Below are 27,224 nucleotides of genomic sequence, written 5' to 3'. Positions count from 1 at the left end.
CATTCTTTTGCATCCCAAGGGTGTTACAATAACCTTGAAACTCCCATAAGCTATGAAGAGGGCTCAGGTAAATTGTGACTGCTTATGAACTGACTTTTCAGTTGAGATACAGAGGCTCTGTCCACTAGTACTATCCAATTGGTTAGAGAATTGAAGAGTGTATAAATGTGTGTGTATGAGTACGTGTGTGTGTGTATGTGTATGTGTGTGTGTGTATTTGGGAGAGCAGGAATGGCAAATAATAGTTTAGATCAGAGTCCTAAACTCAAATTCCTGCTGGAGTCAGGCACCCCATCTGAAGGGAGCAGCTGGTACTCAGTTTCTGCAGATTGTTGCCATGTGAGAATATAAATTCAATGTTACCAGATGTTCTAATTTAAAAAAAAAAAAAAAGAAACAGGAAACCTGAATTTTTATATGAAATCTTCTACCTTTTAACTACTACCAACTAATTTGAAACTTTGAAAAACACTAGGTAGGCCAAACAAAATTCTTCTCCAGCCACCCAATGGTGAATGCTAATTTAGATGATAGAATTCATGGTAGAGCCTTGATCTGGTGATTTTAAACTCAGTCTGGCCCTTTGTCCATTAAGTATGGGTTTGATTCCAGCTTGGTGGGGTTGAGTACTTCTCCCAAATGGCAGTCTTGCATGTTGGTTTGTATCCTATAACTTAAGTGAGAACTTCCTCAATGATGAAAATGGTAAGTAGACTCTATGCTTGGTTAGGATCAGTCTGTTCAGCAGGTAACTGAAAAATCAGTGGTTAGACTATGAGATGTAAAGAAAGTAATCAGAAGGTAGTTTTCTTGTGGTTCCTTTTTATGTGCTTGCTCCTTCATGAGATCATGAGTCCGCTGAAGACAAACCATGGTAAAGACTGGATTTGGCTCTAAACGTGTTGAGAAGCTATTGGAGGCTTGCGAACAAGGAAGGAACACGATCTAACTTAATATTCTAAAAGGAACACTCTAAAAGAGCTGACAGGAGAGCCCTGTCTGGAGCTACAATCTGGAGACTTCCAGAAAATCTGCCTTTACAGCCTTTTCCTCTACCACGCGTTCTTTCCTAGGAATGCTGTTCTTATATTTATGATGTTCATGTCCCTGCCCTCTACTGCAAATAGAGATATCCTCTACGGTTTTTGGGCCACGTAGCCTGATAAACGTGAAACCTATATCATCCTGAATGAGTAATCCAAGGGTAACCAATGTCTCCTCTGATTGAACGAGCTTCACTGTGTTCTCACCTGGCCTTCAGGCCATTTCTCAGATATGTGACAAGATAGAGCCTTCTAGATATCTGCTGTTTCCATCTGAGAAAACAAGTGATATGACCTTATGAATTGATCTAATTGCTCAACACCATGCTTCTGTCTTTCAGAAAATATTGAAGGAAGGACCTATGCTGAAGAACTGTAACTCCTTCAAGAGATGGAAGCTTAGATATTTTCTGGTTCAAGGACAGAAGCTCTACTTTGCACACCATCCCGCGGTAATGTATAGCATATTGTCAACTAGATTAATGGGTGGGTGCCAGGAAACCTTTGTGTGGGAAGATGGACTAATAAGTAAAGACGTGTCAGCAAACATTAGGGTGGAAGTTGAAGCCCTCTACTCCTTTTTTAACTTGCCTTTTTGGGTCAAATGGGGATACTTTTCTCTCCCTTCTCTTTTCTGTATCCCTTTCCTTTTGTATTTTTCCCAGCTAGCTTCTGCACCCAGAACCAACTATAATTTTGGGGATCCAGTGCAAAATGAAAATGTAGTGCCCTTTATTAAAAAAGCAGGGGGAAGTTGTATTAAAGCTACTAACATATAACGCTTTATGTTTATACTAAAATATTAATATAAAGCAAAGACTTGTCATGGTGTTTTTATTTGCTAATGTAATTCTAAGTAAAGAAAAATACAATTTTAAATAATTAGCATGAATTTCACTATTTGCACACTATACAACACCAGTTTTAAATGCAAATGTAAGAGCATTTAATTCATATAAAGAATAACTATAAAATTGTATAAAATTATACAATTTGTGTTTAGTAGCTCATACAAGCGTAGTATTTTGTTCTCAGTAGTATAAAAAACTGCACAAAACTAGCTCAACTGTTCATATTTTACTTCTCGATACTTGCACATTCCACCAACACTTTTTTAACTGAAAGAACTGTGGGTTGCCTTATCTTTCCATTTCCTTCCATGTCATCATTTTTAGCATAAATGGTTGGCTAACACAGGGGTGTAACGAGCAAGAAAGAATACAATAGGGCTTCTTGGTTGTTTGTATTTCTCAGAAACTATTGTCTTTTTCCTATGTCTGAAGCAAGTTCTGGTTCCAACAGAAAGTATGACCTCTCAGGGCTGTCAGCTCCCCTACTGCTTACTCAGTTATAGATGTAACACACTTATCTTGTACTTGCTTTGAGTCTTGCTAAACTCCCACTCATCATGGGTCCACTAGAGTTCTATGTTCACGGGCATCACAGATGCAAATGGAGCGACAAGACATGGGGTGGAAATGTATAATGCGCTTATCTCCTCTGCTCATATGCATGATCTGTTGTCCCATTGGACCTTACTTACAAAGCACATGCTCAAAGACAAAATTGTGAAGTAATTTTAAGATGATAACAACAAAGCATTAAACTAAGTGTGAGGCTCTTCTGAACATGGGGCCCTGTGTGACTGCACAGTTTGTATACTGGTGAAACCGGCCTTGCCTGTATCTATGATACTGATTTCCTGCTGCTGGCTAGATGGTATCTACTATGGCCAGTGAATAAGGAGACACAGGCCTCAAACTGGATGGGACTAGCAACACTGCAAAGGCTGCCACCCAATAAAATAGGAGTTTATCACAATCTGTTTCTCTAGGACTCTAGTTAAACCACATCTCATTATCTTTTCCAGCATAAGCCTTTATGTTTAAATAATTCTGAACTGACCAACTCAAGCCTTCCTATAATTCCACATAAATGTCTATAAAAAGTTTATTTTGATTTCATTTTTTTGTCACATGATACATTAACAAAAATCATGTTGCTAAATAAATTTTAGCCCTCAAGCCAAAGAAATGATTGGATCATGACTGCCACAAATGCCTGTCAGTAAGTGTGTGTGTGTGTGTGTGTGTGTGTTTACCTTTTAATGTCTCTTTGCATCATTAATCAGACAGTTCCTTGTCCCTCCCTGTCTTATATCTTTCCAGTTTGCACACTTTGAAACGATTGATCTGTCTCAAGCCACTGTGGCAGAAAGCAGCTGCAGAAACCTTTGCCACAGTTTTTGTGTAAGTAAGATTGGAAATGACTAAATGGGCAGGGGTAGGGGCTAGCTGGGAAGATAGCTTTCCATAACCACTTCTTGCTTCTTTGAACTTCAGGTTTCCAAAGTTTCCTTTGATCCCAAAGTGTTATCATTCATGCAAACATTTTCTAGCAGCCCACTGAGAGGGAAGAAAAAAAGTGATAGTCTTGTTCCTTATTACCGGTATAAAGCTAAGCTGATTTCAAGGGGAAGGGAGTATGTGACTTATAAAAATCAGTCCTCCCAGTGAAGGTGATTTAGAAGAGTATCACTGGGAGTCTTTCAAGAGACTGCTAATATGTTATAGAAAATGGCAGGATAATTGAGTTACATGACATCCTCTCCTCTGATGAGGTAGATAAAAGCCCTAATTCAAAGTGAAATCTACCCCATGTTGAGATTACTGATGAAAGTGCCTCAAAGAAAGCAGAAGATTTTCTAGGGAAGTGTCTAGGGCTTCGTGTGGCTGAAATGTCACATGGCTTTGGTCATTCTGGTGAATCCAGACCAGAAAACTGACTGAAAAATAGAAAGCTTGGTAGCCCAGGAATTCTCCTACCCACCTCCTTCCAGAACTGTCTTCTCCCAGCCTCAGTGGTAGGTTATGGAGACTGGAGTTCCTGTTTAGGCAGGTAGGGGATAGTACCTAACAGACTAAAGAGCTGCAGACCCAATATCCTGCTTCCATAGTTGGTTCATGTTCCATCCTCCCTTGAAAGGAGAGCGGCTGGGTCTAACAAGAAGACTTTGCTTTTGTTACTCTCTCATTACATCACCCTGACACAGGGTAAAACTGAGGGCTCTGTTGACCAGTCCCAAAAAGCTGAGTCTTTGGGTGATGAGCCTATAGGCTAATGTTTTTGGTCTCCATTCTACAAAGAAAGAAATCATAAAGGTTAGGCTGCCCCTTAATCTAATTAAAGCACAGAAGCACTGAACATCAGCCCCACTCAAGAATGGGTTTGGACCAAAGGAGTGGCTGTTATCATAATCCCAACTAGCTCCTATTTCCATCTACCACATAATCTCACTGTGTTACATGCAAAAGAAGAAACAAATTCCTTGTTGGCGTGGTGAGCTCTAGCTTCAAGACTTGGGGAGCTTATCGTGAAGGCAAATAGGGCAATGGAAGCAATGACTGATGCTGTAGCTATCCATGATCCCTCCTGCCCTCTGGGAAAAGATCAAGTCATGCCCACGGTCTACGTCTGCTAGACTCTTAGTGTGGCATTCTTATTATTCCTGCCTGGGTTCTTGTGCCAAGCAGGGTTAAGAAAGACAACTGTAAAATTCTCTTCAGGTTGTCCCTAACCATAAGAAAGAAAGAAACTGGGTTTTTAGACATCTCACTCTCCCACTAAACAGAAACAGGGACACCCTAATGAACCACATACAATTTTACCACTTCAAGTAGACAGAGTCGCAGTAAGCAAGTAGGGTTTTCAGGCAAACTAACTTGAGTAATAGATGGTACATGGTTTAGTATTTAAAAGAATGAATTCTGAAGCCAAAGAATCTGGATTTCAATTCTGATTTAGTTTTTTACCTGCTGGGTGACCCTGAGCAAATCATTTAACTCTTTTTGTCTTGGTTTTCTCGGCTATGAAATGGGAAAAATAACAATGCCCATCTCATAGGGTTGTAATGAAGATTGAATGAAATCATATGCATAAAGTGCTTTAGAATAGTTCTTGGCACATAGTGAATGGCATTAAAATGTTAATTATTGCTATTAGCATTATTATTATTTTGGATGGGTATCTAAGGAGCTACAGTGGCTCTGGGAACGTCTGTCTTATATTCAAGAAGTGGCTTACGTTGTGCTTGGTACATCTGTGTAGTTTCTTAGAGAATTCACAGACTGTGTTTGAAGGCAAAGTTATGGAGTGAGAACCAGCTAATAATGTGGCTTTTTGTTTAGGTTATCACACCACAACGAAAAATCACTCTGGCTGCACCCAACCGGAAAGACATGGAAGAATGGATTAACATCATAAAAACCGTCCAACAGGGAGAAATTTATAAGGTAAGGAAACTAGTAGAGAAGCCACACAATTCTTAATAGGTAAATAATTAATTGCATTAGTTAAGCCACCTTTAGAGCAGGGAAATAATAAGATGGAAGCAGAGACCACCTGGTTAGGAATTATAGACAGAAAACCTCTTTAGAATTATTCATAAATAGGAGTAATTCACTTGGACTCAGACCTTTGTAAGTATGTGGTGCAGATACTTCTATACATATCCACTTGTTATGTAGATGTCAATGTATGCCCAATGGATGAGTCACTCAAGATGTATGTGAGCAGCTAATGTAGATGCCCTTAGGTTAGGAAAACCGGAATCAGCAGTCTTGACTTGGGTCTGCTGAATGACTATAGTAACAGCTAAGGAAACTGAGACTCAGAAAGAGGTAGGAACCAGTCCAAGGCGGAATCAGTATTCAGTAGTGAAACCAGGATTCTGATGCAGGCTATGTGACTCCAAAGCCTATGTCCTTGACCACTATGCTCTTTGCCTTTCTGTTTTCTGTCTACTACAAAAGTAATGTAGAGGGAAGAGCAAGAAGTATCCTCTCCAAAGCTTAGCAAGGTTCTTTTTTACCTGGCAGTACCAAATCTCTGGCCACTGCTCCCTGCAGTAACTGGTGCAGTCAAACTTCAGGAGATAGACTCTGCCTGCCCTTCTATAGATCTACCACAGTTAGAATTTATGTAAGTTCCAGGAGGAGAGAGATCTGTGTCACTTATTTACTTAGAGCAGTCTCTGGCACATAGTAAAGGCACAATAAATATTTTTTGAATGAATAAATGAATCTGCAGGAAATCTTGGAACCAGAGTTTGGACAGAGAATGATACATGGTTCGTCTTGAAGCAAAGTTCTCCTGTAAAGGTCTTAGAGATAAAGGGGAAGGTGAATCCAGACTTTAAAACAACCTAATGTCTTAAATAACTAGCAATGGGTAGAAGATTGTTCTAGGCAATTTGGATGGAGCAGTGTGTGAAGTGGCTTGGTGATAATGCAGTTTAGAAATAAAGCTAATGCCATAGAGAAGAACCATCCATCCCTACTCCCCGAGAACTTCTCAGGCTTTTGACCACTTAGTCTCATAACTATACATTCTGCTCCCTATAGCAATGATGGGGAACATGACAAGATGGCTGACTTGAGGTCTCTCCAATATCATTAAGGCCTCTCCCAGTCCCACATTATATATGCTTAAATTGAGAGATCCCTTGCTTAGCATTTGATGGTGATCTTGATATGATTTAGCACTCAGAATTTTACCTCTTGTTACTTTCTTCTTCCTTTCCTAATGGAGAAGCACATCCCCTTTTTGCCCCCTGCCCCAACCAATGAGGCCACTATGGTACAACATTAGAGGCAGTCATAAAAAGTTGTGAATTCCATGCTCCTTTCCTATCTTTGTCCCTGTGGACCAATATCTTTCCTTCCTGTGACTTAACCTCTATTCAAACTGGAGGGTTTCTCATGAATCATATAACATTTTCAATTTGGCATAAAAGGTCACATATGATATTTTGAATTTTAATTATTGTTCTAGGAACGCAAAAACTGCTAGAGAAATTCTGATGACTACCAGAGAATTGGTGCGCCATCCCTGAATTCATTGAATTAAACACCTAGGTATTGATTACCCAGCACAAACTAGAAAGGAAAAAAATCTCCCTGTTTACTCTCTTGGAAGAGTTGTATCAGGTTGTAATCACAACCTCTGTGGAGCTTCTCCAGGGACCTAAATCTATTAAGGAACACTTTGAGCTGATAGTGAAATGTCTCGGCACCAGCATCTTAGCAATTTGTCTTACTTGAAGCTTAAATTGTCAAATATGCTTTCTCCCATATGTGCCTTATCTCTAATGGTCCCTTCTATCTTCTGTCACCACCAATGCCTGACAAATAGGGCAAGGGAAGATTAATCATGGATTTGGTGGTCTATTAAAGTGGTGACAAAGTAATTGGATAATCTATTGGAAACTAGTCAGTACACATTAATAAGCCATCCCCTACTAGTTGCCCAATTCTGTTTCATAAAGAGTAGAAAAAAAAAGATGCAATACTTGCTCCAAGCCTCAATGAGCTTTGTAGGTAATAGGGAGACACTATATACACAGAAACAAAAGAACAGTTAAATGACAGTACCCAAGATAAATGACAGTTTTCAGAGATGTTACAAGGCAATACATGATTGATTGCCAGAGGAATGAAACAGACAATAAAGTGGTATGGGAGTTCAGAGGAGAAAGAGATAAGTATGGGCTGGAGTCCTCTGGGAAGAGTTAACAGAGGAGAGATTTGAGACTGACCTTGAAAGATAGATTGTATTTTATTGGTGGCAGGGAATTAGGGGCAGTGCGAGGTCCTAGGCTATGGAACTGGTATAAGCAAAAGCTGAATAACAGGAAAACAGAACCTTTTTGGAATACAGTGAAAGGGAGAATTCATTTCACCAGAAAAGTTTAGGAAAGTGAGTCCAAGAAGTATGTCTTGAGAGGTAGATGAGGCCTGACTGTGGAGATTTTTCAATGCCAGGATAAAGAGTGGGGAAGATTTGCAATGTGTTCAAAGTTAAGCTTCAGGATGGATTCAAAAGGGAAGAGAATTGATAAGAGGGATACTTTAGAAATACAGGATGGATTAGACAAGGGAAAAACTAGAGGCCAGAAGTTCAGAGAAGAGGCTATGATTAATTATGGCAAGACCGTGTTAAGCCCCAGAATGAGGATAGAAAGGGAGGACAAGTGTGGATACTGAGTTAGGGGTGGGGGAGAACCTAAATATAAGAAAGAGGCAAATGAAATAGAAAAGTCACAGACAGATGAAAGGTGTGAGCCTGGGGGATTTAAAGAAAGAATAAAAGAAGAAAGTTAGAAATAAAGAGCTGCTTGGAAGACTAGATTAAAAAGTTAGCTTTTCCTAATGAATTGCCATGGAATCATTGACCATGGAAACAGAAATAGACCTTAAAAGTTATCTGGACTCCAGATACTAGATTTTAGAGCATCTGGAGATGTAAGTCATGTGGCCTTTATTTGAACTCTTCCAAAGGTAGAGAACTAACTTTCTTGCAAAAAAGTCCATCTAATGTTCCTAAAGCTCTAAATCTTGGAAAATTTTTTCTGAAACTTTGCTCTAGTTGAAGAAATAACTTTACAACATTCACTGTAAGCTGCAGGAATGACATCAGCTGGCTCTTGAGGTGGAGAACTCCCTATCATTGGAAGTAATACAAACAAACAAATTGAACAACTGCTTGTCAGATGTTGTACAGAAAATTGATTTTTTTCAAGTGGGCAAACTAGATGAACTTCAAAATTCCTTTCAACTTGAAAAGCTTATGATTCCAAGATTTCACTTAGCAGATGAGAAAACTGAGCCTCAGAGAGGTTCAGTTGCCTTGCCTAAAATCATAAGTTGATTCTGGCAAAATTAATATCTTAGTTCTTTTAATTTTTAATCCAAGTTCTCAGGAGGATATCGTAAATTCCGCCTAGTTATCTTCTTTCTATCCTTTAATTTCCACCCTTTGTGATTATGGGGCAGGAACACTAAGGTAGACAGCTGAATCGTATAGATCAACAAATAAATTCAAAGTGGCAAAATGACTCTAGCTCATGCATAGTGTGTCCATGGCTAGTGGTTTGCTCAGGCTGAGCCCAGTTTACACTTGTCCCAGCATAAGTATTAACAGCTCCCCTTTCACTGTAGAAAGTGGCCCAATTTGGACAACATGGTCACCCTACCAATGGCCAACCTGGGAGGCCCTAACACTCTTCTGTAGTTCCCCAAACCTTGATAGAACTGAGCAATTTAGTTCACATTAAAGCACAAACTACTGACTTTGTTTTATCTAAACTCAACATTTTATCATGTAAGCCATCCCCAAAAAGTCTCCTTTATGGAATTATATCTGTAGCCGACTTTGTGCTTTGTGGGATATTTCACCTGATACTTTTATGTACTTTGCAAACACTTAATATTACTAAATCCTCACATTTGGAAAGTGCTTTGGAGTCAATAAGCTTTCATTTAACTAATAGACAAATAATTAATACACATATCTGACTTCTCGATTATGCTGAAAGGAATTCAGGAGGTGGAGAAAGTACCCTTAGCTGCCCTACATCAGTGATGTCTTAGTTCAGGCTGCCATAATAAAAATACCATAGACTAGGTGGCTTAAACAACAAACATGTATTTCTCACACTTCTGGAGGCTGTAGAGTCCAAGATCAAGGGACTGGCAGGTTCAGTGTCTGGTAAGGGGCTGCTTCTTGGTTCATAGATGGGAGTCTTCTGATTGTATCCTCATATGGCAGAAAAAGGAGCAAGAAAACTCTCTGGGGTCCCTTTTATAAGAGCGCTAATCTCATTCATGAGGGATCCATCACTTCCTATAACATGTGGGGAGCATGCATTCAGTGCATTGCCATCTGCCCCTGCACACCTCCAAATTAATGGCCTTCTCACATGTAAAATACATTCATTTCACCTAAAAATTCCAAAAGTCTTAACTCATTCCAACGTGAATTCTAAAGTCTAAAGTATCATCTAAATATCATTTATATCAGATATGGGTGAGACAGCCTTGGACAAAATTTATTTCCAGCTGTGAACCCATGAAGTCAAACAAGTTATGTCCTTCCAAAATAGAAATGGTGAACTAGGCATGGGATAGACATTCTCATTCTAAAAGGGAGAAATAAAAAACAAGGAAGAAATGACAGGTCCCAGGCAAGTCCAAAACCTGGCAAGGCAAGCTCCATGAGACCTTAAGTTTGGAGAATACAGGTGGTCTCCAACTTACGATGGTTGGACTCACAGCTTTTTGACTTTACAATGGTGCAAAAGCAATATACATTTAGTAGAAACAGTATTTCAAAATTTTGAATTTTGATCTTTTCCTGAGGTAGTGATAGGCAGTACTGTGCTGGGCAGCAGCAGCAAGCCACAGTTCCCAGTGAGCCACTCAATCTTGAGGGTAAACAACCCATATTCTACAGTGCACTGTGTTGCCAAAGTCTTGGGAGATATTGTACTTTGTGTTTTTACATCCCATCATGTCTACAAAACGTCCATTTTTGACTTAACAATATTTCGAACTTACTGGGTTTATCAGGATGTAACCCCATAGTAAACTGGGAGCATCTGTAATCCTCTGGCTCAATGCTCTGCCTTCCAGACCTACGCGGGTGGCAACATCACTCCCACAGATCAGCAGGGCAGTGCCAATGCTGTGGCTCTCTACAGTGGCCCTATTCATGGCATGATTCTCTGTTAGAACAGGGGCAAGTCCCCAGGGCTCTGCTGGACTGTTCCGTCCCCACAGCTCTGCTGGGCATTGGTTCTACCCTTTGAAATTGACGTGGAGGCAGCCTTGCCACCTAGAACTGTGCACTTTGGGCCTGTGGTGGGATGGCAGCCCTATTGATCTCTGAATCACCTTTGGGATCATTCTTTACTTGTCTTGAAGAAGTTCGCATCCGAATAGTTCTATGGTCCAGTCCTGTAGGGTCTTCTTTGTTGCGTCCCATTTTCTCAATTTCCTTTAGTCTCAGCTGACAGTGGTTCTGCTACTATAATCCCATCTCTATTCCTGGCTTTTGTAGAGATGGCTAATGAAGTCTGTGATTGACATCCACACTAATCTCTTTATCAAATAGTGGGTCTTTCACACCTTTTCAAACATATTTTCTTATTTTTTGTAATGTGGACAGACTGAGAATTTTCCAAAATCTCTAAATTCTATGGGGTTTTTGCTTAACAATTCCATCCTCAATTCATTTATCTCCTCTCACATTTTTCATTTTAATAACATTTTATTAACCAAATATATGTACAATATTATAATTTTAACTATAATCAAAATAAAACTGATTAATGAGCTATTTATTTATGTTTCTTTTTAAAAATTATTATTAATTTTGATTGACAAATCATAATTACACAGATTTATGGAGTAAAATGTGATGCTTTCACATATGTATACAAGGTGGCATGATTAAATCAAGCTAATTAACATATCCATCACCCCGATTACCTATCATTTTTTATGGTGAGGTATTTGAAATTTACTCTCTTAATTATTTAAAAATACTCTATATAATTCATTGTTATTGACTATAGTTACCCTGCTGCACAGTAGATCTCAAAATTCATTCCTCCTGTCTATCTGAAACTTTGTACCCTTTGATCTCCCCATTCCCTCCTCCTCTCCCTCAACCACCATTCTATTCTCTACTTCTTTGAGTTCAACTTTATCAGATTCCATATATAAATGAGATCATGCAGTATTTGTTTTTCTGTGCTAGCTTATTTCACTTAGCATAATGTCCTCCAGATTCACCCATGTTGTCACCAATGATAGAATTCCCCTCTTCTTTAATGCTGAATAGCATTCCATCATGTATATATACCACATTTTATTTATTCATTCATTTGTTGATGGACACATATCTTGACTATTGTGAATAATGCTGCAGTGAACTTGGGAGTGCAAATATCCCTTTGACAGAATGATTTCAGTTTCTTTTCACATATACCTAGAAATGGAACTACTGGATCATATGGTTGTTCTATTTTTAGGTTTTTTGAGGAACCCCTATACCATTTTCCATAATGGCTATATTAATTTACATTCCTACCAACAATGCCTAAGAGTTCCCTATTCTCCACATCCCCTCCAACACTTATTATCTTTCATCTTTTTTGTTAGAAAGCCATTCTAACAGGTGTGGTGTGATATCTCAATGTGGTTTTAATTTTCACTTCCTTAATGATTAATGATATTGAGCATTTTTTCCTGTACCTATTGGCCATTTGTATATCTTCTTTTGAGAAATATCTGTTCAGGTCTCTTGCCATTTTTAATTGGGCTGTTTTCTTGCTATTGAGTTGTTACAGTTCCTTATATATTTTGGATATTATCCTCTTATCAGATGTATGGTTTGCAAATATTTTCTTCCACTCTGTGTGTTGTCTTTTCACTTTGTTAATTATTTCCTTTGCTGTATAGAAGATTTTTAGTTTGATGTAATCTCATTTGTCCAGTTTTGCATTTGTTGCCTGTGCTTTGGGGGTCAGAGCCAAAACATCCTTGCCCAGACCAATGTTGAGGAGCTTTTTCCCTTGTGTTATCACAGTAGTTCTACAGTTTCAGCTTTTACAGTTAAGTCTTTAACCCACTTTGAATTGATTTTTTAATATGGTATAAGGCAGCAGTCTTCAAACTTTTTGGCACCAGGGATTAGTTTCCATGGAAGACAATTTTTCCATGGACTGTGGTTGGGGATTGGTAGGGGGGCTTCAGGATGAAACTGTTCCACCTCAGATCATCAGGCATTAGTTAGATTCTCATAAGGAGTGTGCAACCTAGAGCCCTCATGTGTGCAGTTCACAATAGGATTCTCACTCCTATGAGAATCTAATGCCACTGCTCATCTGACAGGAGGCAGAGCTCAGGCAGTAATGCTCACTCGTCCACTGGTCACTTCCTACTGTGCGGCCTGGTTCCTAATAGGCCATGGACTGGTACCAATCTGTGGCTCAGGGGTTCAGGACCCCTCATATAAGGGTCTAATTTTGTTCTCCTGTATGTGGATATCCAGCCAACACCATTTATTGAAAAGACTGTCCTTTCTCCATTTTGTGTTTTTGGCAACTTTGTCAAAAGCTGTCAGTCAACTTTTGTCAGTTAACTGTAAATGCATGGGTTTATTTCTGGGTTTCCTACCCTGTTTCATTTGTCAGTGTCTGTTTTTATGCCAGTACCATGCTGTTTTAATTATAATCACTTTACATATGTTTTGAAATCAGCAAGTGTGATGCTTCCAGCTTTGTTCTTTTTGGTCAAGATTGTTTTGGCTATTCAGGGTCTTTTTTGGTTCCATACAAATTTAAGGATTTTTTTCCATTTGTGTGAAAAATGACATTGGATGATCTTAGAGGAAAGGTGTTCAAAAAATGACATTGGAATTTTGATAGGGATTGCATTGAATCTGTAGATTGCTTTGGGTAGTATGAATATTTTTTACAAAATTAATTCTTCCAATCCATGAACACAACATATCTTTCCATTTATTTGTGTTTTCTTCCATTTTTTAATTGATATTCTATAGTTTTCTGTATGCAGGTCTTTTACTTCCTTGGTTAAATTTACGCCTAAGTATTTTCTTTTTTGTTGCTATTGTAAGTGGGATTGTTTTCTTAATTTCCTTTTCACATAGTTCATTATTGGTACAGGTTGAGCATCACAAATTTCAAAATCCCAAACCCGAAATGCCCCAAAATCCAAAACTTTTTTAGCACCAAGATGATGCTTAAAAGAAATGCTCATTGGGGCATTTCAGATGTCAGATTTTTGGATTTGGGATGCTCAACAGGAAAGTATAATGCAAATACCTCAAAATCCTGAAAAATCTGAAATCTGAAACACTTTTTGGTCCCAGGCATTTTGGATAAGAGATACTCAACCTGTATATAAAATGCTACTGATTTTTGTATGTTGATTTTATATCCTGCAACTTTACTGAATTTGTTTATCAGTTCTAACAGTTTTTTGGTAGAGTCTTTGGTTTTTTTAAATATATAAGGTCATGTCATCAGCAACTAAAGGCAATTTCACTTGTTTCTTTTCTATTAGGATATCTTTTATTTATTTCTCCTGCCTAATTGCTCTGGTTTTTACATATGATAATTATCAGAATTTGAAAAGAAGTGATGAGAGTGGGCATCCTTGTCCCTGATTTTAGAGGAAAAGCTTTCAACATTTTACTATTTAGAATGATACTAGTTATCAGTTTGTTACGTGGCCTTTATTATGCTGGTTACATTCCCTCTATACCTAATCTGTTGAGAGGTTTTTTTCTTTTTTAAATCATGAAAGGGTCTTGAATTTTGTCAAATGCTTTTTCTGCATCACTGAGATTATCATGTGATTTGAATTCTTCATTTGTTGATATGGTGAATCACACTTATTGATTTATGTATGTTGCATCATCTTTTTATCTCAGGGATAAATCCCACTTGATCATGGTAAATGATTCTTTTAATGTATTCTTAAATTCAGTTTGCTAATATTTTATTGAGGATTTTTGCATCTGTGTTTGTCAGGAATATTAGCCTGTAGTTTTCTTTTTTTGTTGTGTCCTTGTCTGGCTTTGTTGTCAATGAGCATCAGAATTTATTGGATCACCTCTCTGACACTAGGGTTGGATGGGGCCAGGTGTTCCTCCATGGGTAATCGCTGGCCTAACAGTTATCCCTTGGCCTGGGGAAGAGTTAATCAGAGCACCCAGGTTGTCTGAAGAAGCCAGCTAGGGATTCAAGCCTGGAAGACCCATGGACCATGTTTCCTGCAGCATGGTGCTATTGGCAAGCTCCTCTGATGTGGCACTTCCATTGGCAGGAACACAGAGCAGCCACCAAGATCTATACATTGATTACTGTGAGCCCCACCCCATTTTTTGTTTCTTACTGACCCCAAGTGACCTAGCCCTGCTGGTACTACCAATGTTTCCCGTGGGACAAGACAGGAGTGGACTTCCTGTGAAGGGTCCCAAAATGTGAGGAAGCTGAATATCTGCCTTCAACTCTCTTTTCCCACTTAGAATCCATAACTCCAGGGAAATTCTCTGTGGCACTGCACCAGCTTGAGGGGGAAGCGGCATAGTCAAACAGAACCATTACTCTTACCATTTGACCCTGGGTTTTCTCAGTTCTGTGGTCCAAGGGGGGTGTCTCAGCCTCACTCCAAAGTTCTGGGATGTTCATAATGGTATTCTTGCCTGTGGATAGTTGCCAGTTGGATTTCTGTAGTGCAGGGAGTGAAGCTGGAGAACTCCTATTCCACCATCTTGTTGATGTCACTCTCTATCTTACATTTTACTATAAGCAGTCAGGAGGAACCAAATATCCTCAGCTAAATATCGAATTTCATCATTCACAAGTTCTACTTTCCATCAAACACTAGAATACAAACACAATTCAGGCAAGTTCTTTGCCACTTTATAACAACAATCACTTTTTCTTTATTGTCCAGTAACATGTTCTTGGCCGGTCCACATTTCTACCAAAATTCTGTTCATGATTGCTCAGGTATACTCTAAGAAGATAGAAGCTTTCTCTACAGTTCTCCTTTTCCCTTTCTGAGCTCTCACCAAAATCTCCTTTAAAATTCTATTCAGAACAATCTAGGCTTTCTTGGCATGTACCTCAAAACTCTTCTAACCTCTACCCATTACCCAGTTTCAAAGTTTTTTCTACATTTTTAGGTATTTGTTATAGCAGTACTCCTCACTTCTCAGTACCAATTCCTGTCTTGGTCAGTTTGGGCTGCTATAAAAAAATTCCACAGACTAGGTGGCTTAAAATGGCAAACATTATTTCTCACACTTCCGGAAGCCAGAGAGTCCAAGATCAAGCCACTGGCAGACTCAGTGTCTGGTGAAGACCCACTTCCTGGTTCATAGACAATTGTCTTCTTGTGTCTTCATATGGTGGAAAAGGGACTGAGATGGGTCTCTGGGGTCTCTTTTATAAGGGCACTAATCCGATTCATGAGGATTCCAATCTCATGACCTAATCACCTCCCAAAGGCCCCATCTCCTAATACCATAACCTTGAGGGTTAGGATTTCAACATATGATATGAAGGGGGTACACAAGCATTCAGTCCATTGCAAATGAAGAATCCGATTGGAGCAATGGACTGCATGAATGTATTCACCTAAGTATTTTACAGACAGTAAAAATCAAACACAAAAACCCAACAACCACACACTGAAAGCTTTAAAGAAAACTACTTTCTTTAGCATTTAGAGATCCCTGGTTTGCGTACATGCCACAGTTTTAAATCTGTCTTCAAAATGGATTTTTAATCTGTGTCAACAAGTAAGAAGACCTGTAATGACATACTGTATTAGTTTCCTAAGGCTGCTGTAACAAATTACTGCAAATTTTGTGGCTGAAAGCAACAGAAATTTATTTTCTCAGAGTCCTGGAGGCTAGAAGTCTGAAATCAACAAGTCAACAGGGCCATGATCTCTCTGTAAGATTTAGGGGAGGATTTTTTTTTTTTTTTTTTTTTTTGGCCTCTTCCTAGCTTCTGGTGGTTGCTGGTAATTCTTGGTGTTCCTTAGTTTGCTGACACATCACTCCAATCTCTGCCTTCATCATCACATAGTATTCCCCCCTGTGTTCCCTCTGTATCCTCACATGGTGTTCTCCTCTCTGTATGTACCTATGTTCAAATTTCTCTTTTTATAAAGATAGCAGTCATTGGATTGAGGCCTACCATAATATAGTATGATCTCATCTTAAATTTATTATATCTTCAAAGACCCTACTTCCATATAGAATCACAGTCACAGGTAGTGGACGTTAGGACTTGAACATATCCTTTGGGGGGATACAATTCAATCCACAAGAGTCCACCCTCTAGTCTCCCCCAAATTCATGTCCTTCCAATGTGCAAAATACATTCACTGTCATCTCAACATCTTCAAAAGCCATAGCATATTCCAGCGTTAAATCTAAGTCCAAAATATCATTTTGTAAATAATCTAAATCAGGTATGAATGAGACTTTGTGTATGGTCCATCCTCGGCAATATTCCTCTCCATCTATGGACGTGTGAAACCAAGAAAACAAGCTATATGCTTCCAAAATACAATGTTGAGACAGGCATAGGATAGATATTCCCATTTTGAAAGGGATAAAATGGAAGGAATAAAATGGTTGCGGGTTTAAAAAAAATTGGCAACCCAGCAGGGCAAATTCCATCAGGTTCTCCAGGCCTGAGAATAATTCTCTGTGGCTAAGTGTTCTGTTCTCTGACCCTACCCTCTTAGCTCACTGGAGTGTCAATCCCCCCACAAGCCCCTGCATAACCAAGGAGATAGCCCCACCTTCTGGAACCCAGGAGACAACTCCACCTCTGGAACCAAGGAGGCAGTGCCTCTGCCCCTTGGGCCCACAATCTTTGGGCCTACGAAGGCAACAGCAGCATCTCTGGCCTCTGAGCCTCTCTCGGCAGCCTTGCTGGCCTCTGAGCTACCCCTGGAAGTCATTCTTCCATTTTCTTGAAGGATAACACATGTTCACAGCTGAGTCGCTTTATCAGTGTGTTTCATGCCTATAGAATCTCAGAAGTCTGACAACCTTCCTTCATTTTACCCCATATCTGTCCCCTTAAGTCCAAGTCCAGTCCAATCTGACAGCGTTCTGCTGAAGTGGTTAATCGGAGCCAGGTGTCCCACATCTAATCTCTCCAGCAAAAGTTTGTCCAGACACACCCTTGATGTTCTCTGCAGAGCACACTTTCTTGGGTTTTGCAATATGGATAGGCTGAGAATTTTCTAAATCTTCTAGTTCTGGTGACTTTTTGCTTGATAGTTCTGTTATGGACTGCATTGTGTGCCCTCCACCCAAATTAATATGTTGATGCCCTAACCCCTAATGTGACTTTGGAGAGAGGACATTTAGGAGGCAAATAAGATTAAATGTGGCCATAGGGTGGGGACCTAATCCGATAGGATTTGTGGCCTTATAATAAGAGGAAAAGAAAGAGATATTCTCTCTCTCTCTCTCTTTCTTCTCTCTCTCTCTCTCTACATGCACACATTGAGGAAAAACCACAAGAGTACACAGTGAGAAGGTGGCCTTCTACAAGCTAGGAAGGAAGCCCTCACCAAGAACTGAATTGATTGATACCTTGATCTTGGACTTTCCAGCTGTAAACTGTGAGAAAATAGATTTCTGTTTTTAAGCCACTCAGTCTATGCTATTTTTTTATGATGCCTGAGCAGACTAACACAATTTCTTTCCTCATTGTATCACTTCCCTGTCACTTATCACTATAAACAGCAAAGAGAAACCAAGATGCACCTCTTATACTTTGCTTGGAAATCTCCTCAGTCAAATATTCAAGTTTATTGCTCACAAAGTCTACTTTCTACCCAACAGTAGAGCAAAATCAGCCATGTTCTCTGCTACCTTATAAAAGTATTACCTTTCCTTTAGTTTCCAATATGTTCCACATATTCACACGAGTCCTCACCAGAAACACCTTTAATGTTCATATTTTTAGAAACACTCGGTTCAAGGCAATCTAGGCTTTTTCTAGCATGTGTCTCAAAATTCTTCTAGTCTTTACCCATTACCCAGTTCCAAAGCCACTTCCACATTTTCAGGTATTTGTTACAGCAGCACCCCACTTCCCAGTACCAAAATCTGTATTAGTTTCCTAGGGCTGCCATAATAAAATAACTACAAACTGGATGGCTTAAAACCAACAGCAACTTACTGTCTCACAGTTTTAGAGTCTAGAAGTCCCAAATTAAGGTATCTGCAGAGCCATGCTTTCTCTGATGACCCTAGGGAAGGATCTTTCTTTGCCTCCTCCTAGCTTCTGGTGATTGCAGACAAACTTTGGCATTTTTTGTCTTGCAGATGCATCACTCCAATCTCTGCCTTCATTGTCACCTGGTGTTCTCCCCTGTGTCTGTGTGCTCTGTATCTTCACAAGGTGTTCTCCTCTTTGTGTGTGTGTGTCTGTGTCCAAATTCCTCTCTTCTTATAAGGATAGCAGTCATTGGATTAGGGCCCGTTCTAATCCATTATGGCCTCATCTTAACTTGATTATATCTGTTAAACCCCTATTTCCAAGTAAGGTCACATTCATAGGTACCAAGGGTTAGGATTTGAACATATTTCTGAGGGGACACAGTTCAATTACCACACATACTCATCCAGGGTGGGAAGCATCAACATTTTCTTACAGAATAGGATGTAGACAAGGAATATAAATTCCATCACCTCAACTGCTGAACCTAAGCAATGTCCATTTTACCTGTTCCTTTGTATTCTGTAGGCAATTTGGACGATGAAATTTAATATTATACCCAGGCAGAGCTCTGGATTTCTTCCACGCAGTCCTGTGAAACCTTGCACATTCTAGAAGAGCTTCACTTGTCACTCTATACAGGAATGATCTGTTTTAGAATTTGTTTCCTCCAGTAGACTATAAATTCCTTGAGGGAAACAACTATGGTTTATTCATCTCTGTATCTCCAGTGCCTACCATGGTAGATGATACATAATAGGTTCTTAGTAATTATTGGAGGAGAGGAGACTGGGAGGAAAAAAAAAAGATGCTTGTAGAATTACAATCTAGTGACTTGGGGAGTAGAAAGGTTCTAGGAGCTCAAAGTGCCAAAGCCAAGAGTATGTCACTTCCTCAGGACTCTCCATCTTCTATTCTAATCACCCTAGAGCTTTCCAGTGTCTTGATGTACAATAAACATTACAATCACAAAGCAATCCCAGAACATGTGAGCCTTTAGTTCATCAAAATAGCTTTCCCTTCCAGAAGGTTCCAGGTCAAATCAACAGTAGCTTAGCATGTAACCAGCATGCCAGAAGTGGAAAGGAGTGATCAGAGAGGGCAATGTGCAGGCTATGTCTTGGATAGCTAATTCATGTAAATTGATCAAGGATGAATACTTAATGTGCTAAAGCCCTCAATAGCTCTCTCTCTCTCCCTCTCTCTCTCCCCCCACTGTCAACTGATGTCAGAAAGAAAATATAGTTCTTTTTAAAGTCTTGTCATGCCTTTACACACCCAACTCATTATAATGTCAAGAATGAAAAGCTCTGTGTACGCCTATGTCTAAACTTCAGGGGAAGGCAGAGAAGGAGAAAATCAGACATTCATAGGAATTAGTGAAAAGGTATAAGAGTCCTTGGAGTTTTTTCGGTGCTCACCTTTCCCTTCTTTCAATCTCAAAACTGTTGCTGGTATACCCTTGCCTTCCCTACAGTCATGAAAGTCAGGCTGTGAAATACAAATGCCGCATTTAACAAAAAATGTTAAGGCATGTTAACAAAAAATGTCAAACTCAGTACCATGAAAGAGGACACCAAAAAGAATGCCAGTCCATGTAGGCAGGGGTTGTGTCTTGTTCACTATATCTCAAATGCTTTGAAAAGTGCCAAGCACAAAGTATTTACTCAGTAAATATTTGTTTAATGGATTATTGAATGAATTAAGCTGATTAATCAGGAAACTGCTGTAGGCAGTCAGAGCGTGGTATTCCTAAAAGAATACTCAAGGGACTCCTAAAAGAATCCCCTGAGATGAAACTGTTGTCCAGGTAAAGCAATGCTCTGCTCACCTGGCAGCCAGGAAGGGAAGTGTATACCTCCAGGAGGTAGTTAAAGCCTTATTATAATATTCCTTAGCCCAGAGTCAGAGCCTTACCTCCTGTCTTTATTCCCTGGCTAGAGAACCAAGGCCAAGGCCACGACAACACATTTTTGCTTGAACTAAGACAATAGAGTGATTGGCCAAGCAGTATAAAGATCATTACTCCTGGCCGGGCACAGTGGCTCACGCTTGTAATCCCAGCACTTTGGGAGGCCGAGGCAGGCAGATCACTTGACCCCGTCTCTGCTAAAAATACAAAAATTAGCCGGGCGTGGTGGTGCACACCTGTAGTCCCAGCTACTTGGGAGGCTGAGGCAGGAGAATCACTTGAATCCGGGAGGCGGAGGTTGCAGTGAGCCGAGATTGCGACACTGCACTACAGCCTGGTGACAGATCAAGACTTCCTCTCAAAAAAAAATAAATAAATAAATAAAATAATTACTCCTGCCTTCAGCTTCTATTCCAGGATCTGCCCCTCTATTATTTTTGTTTTTGAAAACAACTGGCAAAACAAATAAAAATGCACACAAAATATCCCAGGTCCCAGGTATTGGCTCCAACTTTCAGTCTTCCCCTTCACACGCTCTGACACCTATACAGCAGGCCATTTTAGACTTAGCAGCAGATTTTCAGGCCCTCTTTAATCCGTCTCGGTGATTCATCCTCCATTCTCTCTTCTCGTTTATTTATTTTAGATACCTGCAGCAGAAAACAACCCTTTTCTTGTTGGAATGCACTGTTGGTACTCCAGCTACAGCCACCGGACCCAGCACTGCAATGTTTGTCGAGAGAGCATTCCTGCCTTATCTAGAGATGCCATCATCTGTGAAGGTACCTTTCTGATTCCTTTAGGAAGTGAAGCTCAGTGGGCAGATATAGGGATGAAGGAACTCATGTGGCTTTAGTATCATTAACTCATACTAGGTCACTGACTATGGTGTGAGGTTAACCCTGATTGAGGAAAGAAAAAGGGAGGAAACTAACATGAAGGGAATGAAAATAGAGGGATGAATGTGGGGGGATAGGACTATATTATCGCAAGTGTTAAAAAGACAGAAATCACCTCATTCTTACCATCAATTTTCATTCAAGTTGGGTAATAAAAAGATTAGCCAGTAAGAATAAAAAGGAACTGGATCCTATTGGAAATAGGTTTTTGGAGGTGCATTAGAACTATTTAGAATGCATCTGTGTTCTAACTTTCAGAGCAGCTTAGGGAAGGGAATTAGAATCCTCACTGCCACCAGATTCACACCCATCTTTTTTCTTCCTCTTCTCACAGTGTGCAAAGTGAAATCTCACAGATTATGTGCTTTGAGAGCAAGCAAAGACTGCAAGTGGAATACATTGTCTGTCACTGATGACCTCCTCCTGCCTGCAGATGAAGTAGTAAGTACTAGCCATGTCTTCCCACAGTCGGCCTCTCCCACGTCCCCTTCAACCAGGATACACAGGGGAAGGAAGACTTCTTCCTAACTCCAGATAAGCAAAGTCCCAGGCTCACAATCCAACTTATCTGGAAGAATGAACCTCCCTCCTCCACTTGTCATCGTTTACTAGCATTGGAGTAGGGAGGGCAGGGTCATTTGGGTCATTTACCTAATGTCCTCCATGGAGTAGTACAATTATTCCAGTTGGCCCTTCCTCTCCTTATGTCTCTAACCTCTACCTCCTGTGTCTTTTTACCCTTCTGCAGAACATGCCCCATCAATGGGTAGAAGGAAACATGCCTGTCAGCTCTCAGTGTGCAGTATGTCATGAGAGCTGTGGCAGTTATCAAAGACTTCAAGACTTCCGCTGCCTGTGGTGTAATTCTACGGTAAGACTCTTCTCATCTTGACATTTAGAGAACTTAACTCCTGGCGAGGGGGTGGATTAGAGCTTGATCATGTATACACATAGATAGAAACCTAAGAAACCCTTACCTCAAAACAGGTTAAACAGATTCCATAGTATAAAGCTTAGTATCCTGCCTTTCCAGATCTGACTATGGAGCCTTTGGGAGAAAGATTTAAGACCATCTTTGTTGCTTCTTAATTGGTGAGGTCTACTAACAAATGGGAAAAGCTGAACTCTCTAATGGCAGTATGGGCAATTAAAAAATAAGTTCTGAGTCTGCCTTTGAGAAACCTTCTCCCTTTCTCATTCACTATTTCCTAGGAACTTGTAACCTTTATTAATTAAAAATGGTTGATAATATTAACACATTATTATTGCCACTATATACTGAGTGCTTAATATACATGATCTCATTTATTCCTTCCAATAAGCCTAAACCGGGCCTCATTGTTCCCATTTTACAGATGAGGAAAGTGAGGGTCAGAAAAGTGAAGTGATTTGTCCAAGGTCATTCAGCCAGTAAGCAAGAGTCTTGATTCATACATAATTCTGCAAAGACTATGCTCTTTTTTGTTTTGTTTTGTTTTTTGTTTTTGAGACAGGGTCTCACTATGCCACCCAGGCTGGAGTACAGTGGCACAATCACAGCTCACTACAGCCTCAAATTCCTGGGCTCGTGTGAGGTGGGCTCCTCTCACCTCAGCCTCCTCAGAGTAGCAGGGACTACAGGCACATGCCATCATGCCCAGCTAATTTTTTAATTTTTTTGTAGAGACGGAGTCTTGCTATGTTGCCCAGGCTGGTCTCAAACTCCTGGGCTCAAGCGATCCTCCTACCTTGGCCTCCCAAAGTGCTGGACTTACAAGCATAAGCCACCATTCCCAGCCGACCACACTCTTAACTACAACACTACCATGCCTCTAAACCAGTGGTCCTCAACTGGGGGTAATTTAGCCCCCAGGAGACATTTGTCAATGCGTGGAGACATTTTTTTATTTTTGCAACTCAGGGTGGAGGGAAGTGCTACTGACATGGAGTGGGTAGAGGCCTGGGATTCTGCTGAACCTCCTACAACGCACAGGTCAGCCTCTCTTAAAGAACTATCTGGCTCAAAATATCAGTAATGCTGAAGTTGAGAGACCCTGATCTAGATTTCTAGCCTTTTAGATGCTTCTCCAAAACTAAGTTTTCTAGACAAGAAGAAACTGAAGTATGAGCTTCTTCTTAGAAGACTCTGGTTGTCCTCTGTTTTTTTTTTTTCAATTGCTTTTGAATAACCAGGCCAGGTTCATGCCCCCTAGAAACTGTAATTTTCCAGGAAGTGGCACTTGAAGATGTCAGAAATCTGGAAAGAATGGGCCGCTTGGGGGAAAGGCAGCAAAGTCTCAGCTATCACTTCCCAACTGTTTGACCTTGGGCAAAACCCTTTACCTTTCTGAGCTTTGGTATCTTCATTTTTAAAATGAATTCAATAATGTCTTTTCTACTTCACACACCTGTTGTTATAAGGATTGAAGTGTAATATTAGATTATTATTATTAACTCTTTTATACTGCACGTAAATTCCCTGTTCTGCAGGCCACTAAGGTTGTGCCTTAGGACTGGTGATTTCTCAGTGCCTGTAGGTGGGTGTCTTCTGAAAGCTACCTTTGAAAGGACCAGAGTTCTGAGGCCACACTGAGGGACAGTGTAGGCTCAGAGTAGAATGGGGGTGTTCAGGTGAGTTAGGGATATATGTATGGCACCAAATCTCAGAAAGGGAGATTAAATACTAAGGATCTAAATCTTGGTATTGGAACTCAAGACTGATCAATGGTATCCTTTTCTCTCCCCCTCCTTTTTTTTCTCTGCTCTTCTCTTGTCGTTTCAGGTGCATGATGACTGTAGGAGACGGTTTTCCAAGGAATGTTGCTTCGGAAGCCATCGCTCATCAGTCATTCCTCCCACTGCTCTAAGCGACCCCAAAGGCGATGGTGAGTAGTTAAATCTTAACCTCAGAAGCACATTGGGGATGCAGGGAAGGTGCAAAGTCTGGGAAGAAGGACTGCAATTAAATTACTCTCCTCAACCAGTCAAACATTTTGGGGAAGTAGGAATGTGCATGTGTATATAGCTAGCTCCTGGTTCTCTTACCTTTGGGATTGTGAATGATGTTCTTTCTGGTGTATATCTACGTGGGCATGTTCTCTGTAGCTCGGTCACAATTGTTTCTGATCAGAATTGATTTCAGCTTTTTCATGATTTCCAAACACTGGATAAGTCATGAAATAAGTTTGTGTCCAGGTGGTCAAGGAAGAACTTCATGAAGGCCAGGTTATGTTACTTTTAAAATGGAAACGAACACCAATGTTGTTCCTAAATATGAAACTAACATGATCATTACCCCAACTTCACTGATGCTTTGTCAATTCCTGGACACTAGTGATTTATTAAGAACTCTGTTCTCAAGGTGTCTGAAGGCTACAGAAAGATCTAAGACATGGGCATTGCCAGAGCTATTGATTATTGTGGATTCAGGCTACTGATATAATACAACAATTAACAATTTAATGTGTCATATGCTAAGTGCCAAGGGAATGGTAGAGACATTTGGAAATGAGAAAACCTTAGAAATGTTAACCATTTATAGGAGGTTGAGCAGAAAGGAGGTAGTAATGAAATCAATGCAGCAAGAATAAACTTTGTATAGTCTTCTATCAAGAGGTCTAGCAATGTTAGAACAAAAAAAGCAGGAGCCAAGGAGAAGGGTATTTTGTATCGTTTTTGTGTTTGTTTAAGAATAAGTAAGACATGGAGGTATCATGACGTAAGGAAAAAAAACAAGAGCTAGGCAATTATGAGCTTTAGTTACTAGATATGTGATGTTGGGTTAGTCACTTACATTTTCTGAGCTTTGCTTTCCCCATCTGTAAATGGGAATGAAGCTATCTATTGTGAGGATAGATGATAATATGTGAAGGGCCTAAGTATCTAAAAACATAACCTCAAAGGACCATAAAATTAAATCCCTCGACTTCTTGGGCAACTAAATACCTAGTCTCCTAGCCTAATAAAAAGTGCAGATCCCACAGGGATGATTCACTCTTTGGCACTTGCGTTTTGAATTCACCTCTCCTTCCCTACTTTTTCTTTGCTTTTTCTGAGAGACTCTCCTTTTTGCCATTGACTTGTCCATTTGCTTCTCCCATTACTCATTATTAAAGAATGGGAACCGTCAAGATCAAAATCACATATCACAGCTTAAAAGACCTAACCTATTTTACTAACACTAAGAAATTTAGAAATCTAATATACTTACCACTGACATACTACTATTTCACTAAGCCAGGGAAGAGATACACTGCTCATAAATTTCAGTTTGTGTATGATTACTTTCACTCTATATATGGTCAATTTCACTTACTGGAGGAAAGTTCAAATTCTTCCTGGAATGTTTTAATCTGGATTTCTCTAATTTGCTAATTTGTCCATCTCTGACGTGTGGGATATCCACTGGTCCAAGAGTGATTAGTGAACCCTCGTTTCACTGACTTAAAAATTAGCCCCGTATAGATGCTAGTTGCTCACTTCACTGCCAGGGAAGAGCCAGCATTAGCTGGAAGCAAAGAAAGGAAAAGAAAGAAGAGTAGATGGTTTCCTTAGAGAACAGAAGGGGGCAAAGATTCCTGTAGCCATTACAACATATTTTAGAACTAGACATACCACATGTGTATGTGCGTGCTCATATATATGTGCACGTGCACACACACGCACACACAGCCACTCTAGATCCTTCCAGTTATTTTTCCAACCCTAACACAGATATAGCTAGACCTTAGTACATGGAATGAAATATTCACACAGGTTTCTGCAGGCACGTATACTCATATGTCCCCATAATAACATGTAAAGACACAAAACTGAATTTCACTCAGGTATACATGCATATATTATTCTGAGATCTACTCAAATAGTTATCCACATGGAGTCACCCACCAGGTAGTTGACCAAAGCGGTGATGAGACTGATGACTTAGTAAATAAGAGATACTTGCCTAGATAGGAGAATGAGGGACTAGGGGAAGATACGGTTGATACAAGAGGAAAAGTAGCAAACTGGTCAGCTGAGCAAAATCAGGCTGGTAGTGAAATCAACCTAGTTTTGAATCTGAGACATTTTGCTCACCCCCACAGAGACCTGACAAAGATGTCTTTAAGCAGATGGCCCACCTCAGCATGCCACAAATGACCCCAAATAGGTGTTAAGAGGATTGCCGCCTCTCCTTTGTAACTGGGCCAAACATGTTCTGTGCTTCCTGTCCTTGTGTTGGTGTTTTTAAAATTTATTTCTTCCTATCCTATATCACTTCTTATGCGTGTTATAGCTTGTTAAATAATGGCATTGTTACTTTCTTCTTCTTTCCACCAGTGATATAATATTATTGCTTAGGAGCACCTGGGCTAATCTATTCTTTTTGTTTGGTGTCTTATTTAACATCCCATGAGTTAGCTTTTAACTTTTCCTCCTAGTCATCTGCAATCTTGATCCAGTTGAATCTCACTCTCTGCCAGCCCTTCTTTCTATCATGCATTACTTGTCCTGGAACTTCTTAGAAATGTCTTTCAAACTTCCCTATCTTCTTGACTCTGTCTTCCTGGCTTCTTGGCTGTGGCCTTATGCCCTTTAATGAGTAAGTTTCCTACTGGAAGGTACCATCCCAGAGAAATCTTTTGCATCTTCCAGTCATAGAATCTTAGCCATGTGAGGTCCTTAAAGATGGTCTGGTTCAATGCCCCCTGGCTGAGCTAGAGAATCCTTTCTTCAGCACCCAGCTGAAGTCATGAGGGCATCCAGCTCATGACTTTCTGAGA

The 27,224-nt window shown here is 39.9% G+C and overlaps 1 protein-coding gene across 1 annotated transcript in view; it reads left to right on the top strand.

Moving 5' to 3' along the window:
* Positions 1 to 27,224, top strand: part of DGKK (diacylglycerol kinase kappa) — a 101,717-nt gene that overhangs the window by 45,264 nt on the left and 29,229 nt on the right. Inside the window, exons 2-8 of the mRNA XM_054473013.2 lie at positions 1,385 to 1,495; positions 3,212 to 3,292; positions 5,231 to 5,335; positions 21,231 to 21,366; positions 21,818 to 21,924; positions 22,232 to 22,354; positions 24,245 to 24,347. Of these exons, the coding sequence (XP_054328988.1) occupies positions 1,385 to 1,495; positions 3,212 to 3,292; positions 5,231 to 5,335; positions 21,231 to 21,366; positions 21,818 to 21,924; positions 22,232 to 22,354; positions 24,245 to 24,347 (766 nt within the window). The remainder of the gene's footprint in view (positions 1 to 1,384; positions 1,496 to 3,211; positions 3,293 to 5,230; positions 5,336 to 21,230; positions 21,367 to 21,817; positions 21,925 to 22,231; positions 22,355 to 24,244; positions 24,348 to 27,224) is intronic.

Source organism: Pongo pygmaeus, chromosome X, assembly GCF_028885625.2.
Source record: "Pongo pygmaeus isolate AG05252 chromosome X, NHGRI_mPonPyg2-v2.0_pri, whole genome shotgun sequence".
NCBI lineage: Eukaryota > Metazoa > Chordata > Mammalia > Primates > Hominidae > Pongo > Pongo pygmaeus.
This window is presented reverse-complemented; position numbering and strand designations above follow the sequence as displayed.